This window comes from Erpetoichthys calabaricus, chromosome 8 (assembly GCF_900747795.2).
Source record: "Erpetoichthys calabaricus chromosome 8, fErpCal1.3, whole genome shotgun sequence".
Taxonomy (NCBI): Eukaryota; Metazoa; Chordata; class Cladistia; order Polypteriformes; family Polypteridae; genus Erpetoichthys; species Erpetoichthys calabaricus.
Window position 1 is genome coordinate 91,750,734 of NC_041401.2, and position 11,086 is coordinate 91,761,819.

At 36.7% G+C, this 11,086-nt stretch overlaps 1 protein-coding gene across 10 annotated transcripts in view; it reads right to left on the reverse strand.

Moving 5' to 3' along the window:
• The window catches only part of msi2b (musashi RNA-binding protein 2b), a 632,499-nt gene extending 621,852 nt beyond the window's left edge, over positions 1–10,647 (reverse strand). For all 10 annotated transcript variants that reach the window (XM_051931155.1, XM_051931152.1, XM_051931154.1 and 7 more), the window contains exons 1-5: positions 10,431–10,647; positions 10,101–10,141; positions 9,734–9,815; positions 9,217–9,301; positions 3,391–3,432 (exon numbers count right to left, since the gene is read on the reverse strand). In XM_051931155.1, coding sequence (XP_051787115.1) covers positions 3,391–3,432; positions 9,217–9,301; positions 9,734–9,815; positions 10,101–10,141; positions 10,431–10,492 — 312 coding nt within the window. In that variant the 5' untranslated portion in view covers positions 10,493–10,647. The remainder of the gene's footprint in view (positions 1–3,390; positions 3,433–9,216; positions 9,302–9,733; positions 9,816–10,100; positions 10,142–10,430) is intronic.
• Between the last annotated feature and the right edge of the window lie 439 nt (positions 10,648–11,086).

Consider the following 11,086-nt stretch of genomic DNA (forward strand, 5'->3'; position numbering starts at 1 on the left):
TCAGGTTTGCAAATCTGAATTTGAAAGGAAACTCTGCTGGTTTGCTCATCACTAAGCATTATAATTAGTAATGCTATATTTTATATAACCTATGGAGTGAGGTTTGTGCTACAGTAAAAGGACAGTGGTAGTGCTTCGTGTTTGAGAAGTGTGCAAACAGGAATTTAATGCGAAAATGTTTACACATAACAATAAATCTAAAATGACGTGACTTTTTTTTTTTTTTTAATCAAAGCACAGCCTTCATTTTTTTTTAAAATACAACACTGTGCTACACCTACATATTGTTATGAAGTGCGATAGAGCAAAGACACAATGAAACAGAATGAAGAGACGTTTTTTAGCTCTTGCCAAGTTTCTGCTGCTCAGATTATGGTCGAAAGAAAATTACCAAGCATGGTGTTAGTATCTTTTACTGCCTCTTGTTACTAATGAGGAAGTTATAATTTGAGGCTTTGATACCAGTACAGTGTTGTGATTTGCTGCAACTTTAAATTAACTTTGAATGAGGGAACTTTGAGTTATCTTTATATCATTATAGAATCTGAACACTGGTAATGTCTCCTGTAATTAACATAGAGTCCAGGAGCAATGAAACAGTACGCGCTTTCCACGGTCCATGTTCTAGACACCTGCAGGGTGGCACAACTTTGGGTAAACCAGTATGCTTGGAGGGATACTTGCGGTTGCCAGAGTGAGCTCTGGAGAGACATCTACAGTATTTTCACAAAGTCCAAAAGCAATGCCAGAAATTACGTCCGAGTTAACCTGGAAGTATTTCACAACTTGGACTTAAAGATCTCCTCGTCTCATACCAAGCCTGGAGTTCAGAATGGGCTTGACTGCCAGAGGGGCAGAGAAACGAGAGTGACTAGAGGAGAGCAGAAGGTAAGTGAAGCTTTAATTGGTGATTACATCTGTTTAGGTAGGTCAAGAGTGGCACTTTTTGTATGCTGTATTGTATTTTATTACCCTGCATTGTTTAGTTTAATGAATAAACTTCACTTTTTCCATCTACATGGGCCTCACTAGTATCATGTTGGGATGGGGTTAGCTCGAAAGTGACCCCTAAAGGTCACAATGGATACTCACACACACACATACATATACATATACTCAAGTACTAATTCCCAAAAAGACCAGTCATAATAAAACGATGGAATAAAAAAAAAAAACAATCAAAATGTATGTTTAAAGTGCTGCTATAAGGTAAGTCCAAAACTGATATATTCAGTTTAGGGCTACATTTCTACTAAATAAAATTCAAGTGGGTCTGTTAATACAGGCATGCATCAGAGTCTTGCATATGCATCATTTCTAACAGGCATATTAAGAAGGAGTACAAAGAAATACATTCAGTTTTATTACAAGTGAACTGAAAGCAGAAAAAGTAAAGTTAAGACTGTCATGGCAGGCTAATGTACACTGTGCTAATAGTCAGTTAACAAAAAACTTCACAAAGAACAAACATTTAGTACTATCATCATTTTTAACAAGAATAAATTCAATATTTAATGTATTTGTTTTTTTAGCTAAAGAAATGTGACATTTAAAAGTGGATTAAATTAGCTTCACAAACATGCAATATAAAATAATCATTTTAGCTCATTGGTCATGAGAATGTGAACCAGGTATATTTGTAATACTGAAGACAGATGATCCAATGTCGTCAAAATAATTTAGAATCATTTAAATAAGTAGAGCTATCATTATTATAGCCTATTTCAACAAGTGGACAAATAAAACTAAAAATCCAATCAATGACTTTTGTTGTAATTTTTGCACAGCAATTACATGCTCAAATATGAACATATCTGTAGGAATGATAATAAATTTTGCACTATGAAGCTACAGCAACAGAAGCTCCTGTATTCATTCAAAAGTTTTTGCTCATTGATTAAATCATTTTCAGGATCTGCAGCAAGATCACCACATATGCAGACACTGAGCATACAAACATATTGGCACAAGAGAAGAAACAGAGGAAAAACAGTTTGTCACACAAATAGAAATAATATACATTCATTAGTGTAATGTTAAAACACACAGGCAAGATCACTGAATATTCAGAGAACACACACCCCAATACTCTCAACATAAAAACACCCATATATCCATACTGAAGACACATAAAAAGAATATGAATAACAAAAGCAGAGTGTTTTACAGCCAAAAACCTGGATCTTAAATGAAGAGTTACTGTGTTATGTATGCATCAAAGACCAACTGTCTCAATCATTAATATCACATAATAAAACGATTCTTCTACTATAAATATCTAAACTTAAAATGGACTTTTTTTTCTTAATAACAATATTTAAAGTGTAATTATATGAGACAAATCATGACGTCATTCATAATGACCAGAAACTATGTCAACAGCACACACATAATTATACCACTGGAAAAAGGAAAAAAACAAATTAAAAGCAAACATTAATTGCTTTTCAAACATTTATCTGAATGCTTAAATTTCATTTAAAAGTTCTGAGGCAAACATATTACCCCCAAAGAAACTAAAATGTCAAAAAATTGCTGCAATTAATTTTAAAGACTGTTTCCCCATTTAAACCTTCAATCTGTTTAAATATTGCAGTTGCCTTGAATATCAGCTCCTCACTAGCAGTAAAAAAAAAAAAAACAAAACTAGCAAATAGATAAACTGAAAAAAAAACTGAAAAAGTTGTTATACAGAATTAAGCAAGCAACTTCCGTTGTGTGATACTTGTAGTATTCATTCTGAACAACACACCCATTATTTCAGGAACTGCAATGCGTCCACACACCTTGAAGTACATTATTCTAAACAAACAGAGCCAAACTCCTCCAAAACACCAACGGAGCAGGTCATTTCAAGGACCACCACTCCATATTTAAAGGTAAATAACCAACAATTGAAGGTTGCTGAGGCAATAAAATGGTTAAACTGCAGCATTAAGAAACAGCAGCATTTGACAGTATAGTGGATCTCTTGTGGCTTCACAACCATATGCTGATACTCTTAAGATACCATGTGTTCAGTCTTTAAAAGCACTCAGAGACAACTCCCAATCTGAATGGTAACAAAATATCTGCATACAGAAAAACGAATGATAAAACTGCATTTTATTACCAACTAAACCCTACACCCTGTATCTTTTTTCCACAGCCAATAATTTAAGTTGCATAATTCAAAAATGATTTGCACCTAATGACAGCCAAATAAAATCTTCACTTCTGAAAAATTAAACTAATGTTCACTAGTATATAGCCTTTACGTCAAACAGGACAACAATGAAAATGCAGATTTACAGAAAGAAAACAAAAAAGAAAAACTCGCATCTAATTCATAATATTTCCAGTTTGCTTAAGGCCATTTAAATTAACCAAATGAAGAAAAAAAAAATTTACCTTAGGTTGTGCTCTTCTAGGAAAGGCAACTTTAGGATCAATCTGCCAAAGAATAGCATTTGGAGAAATAGAAGAAACCAAAAATGAAAAGGAAATTTCATTAAAATTGTAAACTAATGACAAACTGAGAACAAATAACAATCTAATTCACCCTTGTTTCTCAGACATGGATACCAGCAATTAGTTCATTGTTTAAGAGACTCAAAAAGTGAGAAAAAATAAATTAAGAGAACAAGTCAAATTACCGGTCTCTCTATACTTCCAAATTTTAATGCAATACATTTTATATGCCTGCCATTTTGACATAATGGCTTTCAAAATCTGATCAATCAAACAGAAAAAGTGAGGTTAGCATTGATTTTCCATTTGGCACTATACACCCTGCCCACTTGGACAAACACAACTTAATGTACATAGGAGTTCTCTGAAATCATTCATTAAAAATCAAATTAGCCAACTAAAAATTAGCTGTATGTCTGGTTCAAACAACATCATTTTTCTCTTTTTTAATCCTTTTAATGAAAGTGTATGCAATTAGCCTGTAATAATGTATCAACTGATTTATTATTGTTCTGTGTTGTTTTTTTTTTTGTTTTTTTTAATGTAACGTGCAAGTCAAAATACATCAGACTAACGAGAACTTAAAATCTACTCATCAACAATATGAAATCAAATTATTGTTCCTGCCCACCTCTGCATGCACTTCCTAACAGCCCATTAAGAGAATCTGTTTTTCAATAAATATGCTCTTCAGCTTGTAGGTTAGTAGGTGTGCTCCCTATTCATTTCAGCATTTTGCCAGAGGCCATCAGCACATCGGCCCGCAAAAAAAAAAAAACTGCAATGTCAGTAATAGGGAAACCACAGACTTCTATCATCTGCTCTGTGTTACTTCATACTTTACATGTGTGTACCTTAGCATCCTATCTGCTTCATTTGGCCAAGGTCACTTGTGCTGGTATTGTTTCATCTTAGACAAATGCAGATCAATATTAAAATGCATCCCTCTTTTTCTTGAGAACAAATTAAATATGATCAATACCCCCACCCAACAGGGCTCCGTATATTTTACTATGCTCAGCAGGTACTAAACATTTCATACTTGAAAATGGCGGGCAACTGAGGATAGCGGCAAAGTAATCTTTTATAAAATCATATGTTGGAACTTCTGTAAAAAAATTGGAGATAAGAGTATGCTTGCACAAAAGCTTAAAAGTAAAAGTGATAGTCTTTAAAAGGAGGCATACAAAAAACTGCTTATTTGCCTCCCCTGCCAAAACTGGTTTATTACATTGAATTCAAGCAAAGCATAAGCATGTGCCTTTTCCAACAGATCTTTTAATGGATATTCATACAACTGTCATTTAAAGACCTGTGCAACAGGAAAAAGGAGCAACGGAAACCAGTCCAGACCCTTAAGAGGACCTAAAACACCATTTCATAATGCTCAACTTCGAGTAAGGTTAGCTTTTAAAAGTCAATGTGTACTTGAAGTCTTCATTTGAGACCACACTACTCCAAATAAGACAGTTGTAACACACTTTTCCGTTGAATAATTTACAACATAGACACCAAGTGTTAGGTCTTTTTCTAGCTCTTCAGAAGAGGCACAACATTAAAAACTTTTTTAACAACACAATGCCCCTCTCTGTGCTATACAGTGCACATGAGTGCTCCTTTCTTTTGTATCCCGTATACCTCTTGCAAATAAAAAAAAGCTCAGAGGAAATGAATGTTCAAAACGGCTCAATGTACTCTTTCATTTCTAATTTGAATGCACTCAAAAGATTTTGCTACCTGTGGGCAAAGGTTTTATGTTGATGTCTTAACCAATCTTTGGGGCACTTGTGGCTGCAGGGAAAAAATGCCATTAAAAGAATAAAAGGCTAAAATAAACACTTTCTCCTCAAATAAAGTTGAAAAGCAAAATATACGGCAAGATCTGTAAAACGTAAAGGGTGTGAGCTGAACATAAAGTAAAAAGCCTGTGGTGGTATCCATTGAAGAAGAGAACCTACAGCAGCATTGTGTTTCAAAAATGATAATGTATCTCTCAACATACACACATACACAAGAGCTGCCATTGAGCGGTTATTTTAGTCTGTTTATTTAGAAGTTTTAGTTTAACGTTTTCTTCAATTAGAGAACAAGTTTGCTTAAACAATTAAATAAAAACCATTTACGCAGCTTATAAGCACAGATATGCTTTTATCGTTTACTGAAAGGTAAGATAAACTAATCAAATGGACAAAGCCCACAAAATTATCATAGAGTCTAAAAGAGTAGCACTTCCATATATCATTTTAAATAAACAATAGAGACTTAATTATGTAAGCGGCTCACTAGAGGACGCACTTTCTTCTATTTGCTCTTGCTATCCTTCACACACAGCGCTGCCTCTTAACATCAAGTCTCAATATTAGTCTTAGATAAGGACCCTCATTAGAGATGCCTAACTATACTGCAGTCATTTCCTTGAGGTCTACTGAAAGATTGGAGTGCATAAACCAAAATATGGATTTTTTTTTTCTTTTTTATCAGTTGATTTTATAACATCTTGGAAAACTATTCTCTATTATGAGACTTTTTACCTGTACCTATCAAATACTACTTATAAATACAGTAAAGGAAACCAACAAGTAAAATGTATTCTTCATGCTCATTGCTATTCCTAGAAACAGTTGCAAAAACTTTATCTAATATTGTAATTTGAGCATTAGAAATCAAGTCATTTACAAAACTGTAAGAACACCAAAGATCCTTAAGAGAGAAATAATCATTATTGCTGCTAACAATGCAGTTTACATTTGAGACTTGTACTGAATCCCTAATTGCTTTAAAAATGTGAAATCTCATGTCTGAGAAACAAAGGTAGAATGCCAATATTTTAAAATGCATGACAAAAACTCTCACTAAAAATAACTTTAAAAAATTGTATTTTTCAAACTGCTACTGAAGTATTTTCAAACATTAACTAAAACTGTAACTATAAAGAAATGCAAGAGGTGTAACTTTTTTAGGCTTGCAAACTATGCCCAAACAAGACAAAGTGAAACAGGTTTTTTTCCAGATTACTCACAGACAAATTTCACTAGGTTTTACCTTCATCATAAAACCAATCTAGGCGTTGTGAGGTATACTGCAATGTGACATGTAGGTTGATTTGATTTATTCCAAGCTTTATTCAAAATAAAGAAAAATTAAGCACATCACAATAACCAAACCTGGAAAAAAATAAAGCCAGATCCCTGCATTAATCCCAGCCCACCATCCCATAATAAAATATCCACCATCACAAGAAAAAAAAATCATATTAAACTTTTTTGGGGAAATTAAGGAATAGATTATAAAAAATGAATTAAGTATTAATTGGCAAGAAAAACACCACATTATTTACATGGATTTGTTGCACCAACTTTCAGTTTCTTTCAAGCGCTCTGACAAATAAAATCCATTTCTGTTTGTTCAAAAAAAATTTTTTTTGTAAGTTTTATGGCAAGTAATGCAAAATAGCATTATTTACTTGGTCTTTTCACAACATTACCAAAACATTTTGAAAAGGCACTGCTGACACGCGGAAGGGCCGGAATCAATATTCTGATTTTCCTTTTGCTTTGTTTCTGTTTTCCCTAAATCTCTAAAAACAGAAATGACATTGTCAGACTGATAAGGCCTTCCCAAAGGTGTCAAAACCCTAAAATCAAAACAAGACGGCACATACAAACAGTACAGTCTTATTCAAGAATGATTTAAAGAAGAAAACTGTAAGCCACCTAATGTGTCGGATATGACCATTTTATGAGGGGATGCAAGCAAAAAGAGCAAAGAAATACCTCCTGCATTTCTTGGTTAAAAACAAAAGTTCTACATCAACAGAAATTAGTCAGTTAGATAATATTCTATTGTACTGACTTTTGGCAGCTACAATGCTCTAATAAGTAACTATTTTACTTAAAATCTATGTTTCTGATTTAAAAATTACCTAAACCAAGCTTTAATGAAATTGTAAATAAGTGCTTCGTTGCCCAGCATCAAAAGCCGACCAATCTGCCTCCTGCATTGAACGTTGAAACAGAGTCAAGCAATTCGAATGATCATCAAACACATGAGCATCACAGAGCGTATTTCACCGCAGCTATCCTAATCTTCTTCAAAAATCCATGACACCTCAATACAAGGGTCTGTAACTCATTTTGGACCATGACAGCTTTACAGATTCAAAAGTGACATTTACAAAAAGAAATCATAATTATTCACCCTTACTCCTTACAAAAATCTAATTCAACATTTGTAAGCAATTAGTCTAAATTCAGTTGGGTGCACACATAAAACAAATAAGAAGCTAATGACTCTAAAATTTCATATATTTGAAACAAAACTGGCAAATGAAACAGTGTAAACATTTTGTCATTTTAATTTTAACTGCTGTCATACAAAGGTTCATTGGCAAATTCCAAAATGACAAATATTTGGATTACTGAGTACTTCATATTGAACAAACTATACATTGACAGTAGCTCATCTAAACCGTTAAGTACTACAGCCCAGAAAATAGCTGTCTTTACTTGGAATAAAGTATTTAAAACAAAACACAGTAGCAAAAAAATTATACATTCCACAAATGTACAGTGACAGTTGCGTTTACCAACAAGTAACAAACAGAATTGCAGGACAGACAAAAAACAAACTTAAATTGACTAAACTGCAGAAAACACGTGTGTGATTTTAAAACGGCAGAAAACACAAAAGACAGACGTAAAAGGGATTTTACGCACAATATTTCTACGTAATACATTATTCAACGAAAGTTAAAGATTATTTTTCTCGATATTAAAGCTGCGCGTACCTTTTTTCTTCTTAACATATCTGCAGTATAAACAGCACTGGATGACTGGAGGTCTGTGGAATCTTTTGAAGGGTAGTTTATTAACAGAACATTTAATTTATGACTAAAATGTTTACCAAGATAAAAAAAACACTTCTCTATGTAAGACTGTTAATTAATTAAATGTTTTTTACATAACTTTATTCCCTTCTACCACTATCTTCTTATTTTTTGTAAAATGCGTCGCCTCTGCTTCAGCAAATGACCGCTTTGAAATGACTTCAGTGTTAAAATAAACACAGGCACAACATTAGGTGTGCAATGTGTACAAAAGTATATCAGAACGAGAATGTGGCATCATTAAAGAAAAAGAATAGCGATCAACAGTTAACTTGCTTTCCGTGTCATTGCGCTCCATCCCGTCGCAAGGCGGCCGTGGCCCTCAGGTTGCTCAAGCCTAGCGCACTAAGTAGCGCAGTCCTCGGCGACGGAATGACGCAGGTGGCCGGCTTGACTGACACTACAATAAGACATCAGCCAGTAGCATTGCAGAATAAACTGTGCTGAAATTACAGAAAACTCTTAAAAGTCTAAAATGAATTATTCATATAAAAAGGGGTTCAACGTCACCTGGTAGTACTTTACCTCGGTCACATGCCAAGGTCGTAGAGACAGCGCCGAGTTCGGGCCGGTAAAATAATCTCAGCGCAAAGTAGTAACATTCAAGTTAAAAAAGCGACATTCTTAAGTCCTCAGTTTGACATTGCTATTTCCGAGGATGGGCAGAGCCACCAGCCTCTGCCTCCTCCTCCTCCTTCCCTTCAAGCTGCCGCTATCCGACGCAGGGACGGACCAGGGGATTAGAAGGGGGTGTGAACCGAAGGGCCTCGGAAATTCTGCCGTTTTAAACATCACATCGTGGGCTAAATATCCGCAGGAGAGCCACCTGCCAATGCAAACAACAGAAATAGATAGGAAATAACAGCTGGAGACAAACTCACCGTCTTGGAGTCGAGTTCGTGATGAGGCTGAGCGAGTACTTTATCTACACTGGCCGGGTCGGCAAAAGTGACAAAGCCGAAACCTCTGCAACACAACAAAGAAACAAACACTGAGTGTGACAACCGAGCGAGTAAAGGAGATGGGGGGGGGGGGCGAGTATGTAAATATAAGGTTCATAACCAGTACAACAATCCCCGGCGCGCTGTCAGTTCAACATGTCATTGTATTTTCACCTGTCAAACATGACTCGCGCGCTCCCTCCGCCCAAGTGGCCTAAGCACGAGACTGGGGTGCAGCGCGTCCCGCAATAACATTCCAGTCAAGTGCGCATCTGCTCCGGGAAAAAGAATGCACTGGTTACATCAGATCTTGCTATGAACACAATCGGGCCAAAGTCAAACCCGATCACCCGTAAACAAATCGAAGGAAGAAAAGAAGGACTTGAAACATATGCCTGCCTTTACCGTCTATTATAAACAAGCTTCAACTTTAATCCCTTAATACCGGCATCCTTACCTGGAGCGTTTTGTGGTCGGGTCTCTCATCACCATGCATTCTCTAATTTCTCCGAATTTGCTAAAATAGTCTCTAAGGCTGTCTGTAAACAAAGCGAGAAAGCGGAAGACGGTGAAAATTGAGCAAATAGGCACTGGAGTTGTAATGTTTCATTTGAAAGAACCCGCGATGCTCACAGGGGTCGAATAGAGGACTTTAAATGACTGAATCAAAATAACCTTGCGCGCACACACACGCTCTTATACACACACACACATACACACACACAAAACACCGCACTCGACCATAACTGAGAACGACCCCCAATGCCAGGCACATTTTAACTCAAAAACAAAGAGAATCAAAGGAGTGAGAAGCGCTCTCTTACCTGGTGAGGTCTGCCAGCTCAGGCCGCCGATAAACATTTTACTAGAAGGAGAAAACATAGAAGTGAGACCAGATGTCAGATCGGCCATTTTGACGTGTAACTACTTACAAAAGCTAAAGGAACAGAGGAGCGAGAGAGCGAGCGAGATCTATTGCTACCCTAGCTAGAAAGCAAGCTGCTGGACGGGGAGGCCCCTTCCCACTAACGAAATCAAACAAGGGGGAAACTTAAACTGGTTCCGGGAAAGAGCATGCATGTCAAACTAACCCAGATTTAATTGCTGATGTATTTTAAATATCCATTTTTTTAAAGTGCGATCCCGCTGCTTACCCCGGGTCATGCTGAGAGTCGTTTGGGTTTCCAGAGGTGGCTTGGCTCCCGTCTCCCTCCATATCTAACACAACTATGGGCAGTTACTAACAAAAACACACACAGACAGAGCAAAGCTAAGCGAAGCCCCGCTAAGAGAATATTACTGAGCCGGGAACGCGATCGTCACACGTGGGCTCCGCTCAGCCTGGCTCCCTCCCCACCCCCTCGGTCCGCGTGGGCGGGGCCCAGTCGTCATCTGGCCAATCCTATTGACGTCATTTAGTAAATCACGCCCCAAAATCCTAAGCCTCGCCCCTTGGCATGGGCAGTGATTGACTTGAGCGAGTTTTACTTCTTACGCGTCACTGTCAGAGGCTTGTGCGATTATGTTCACTCTTAGTTTTTAAACCAAGCATGACTGTTTCGTTTACCGCTAGAGCAGCAATGTGAACATCACTCAGGCAATCAATGTTTCCTTAATGTATCGCCTTTCAAATATTTTACTTATGTTATAGGTGTTTACTTATATATCCATCCATTCATTTTATGAACTATTTCAGTCCGCCGCAAGATCGCGACGCACCGCCGTCTACCCCGACAGCACGGGAAACAAAGCCGGATTCAGCCGTGGCTGGGACACCAGTCCCACTCAGGGAACACTCAACGCATACACC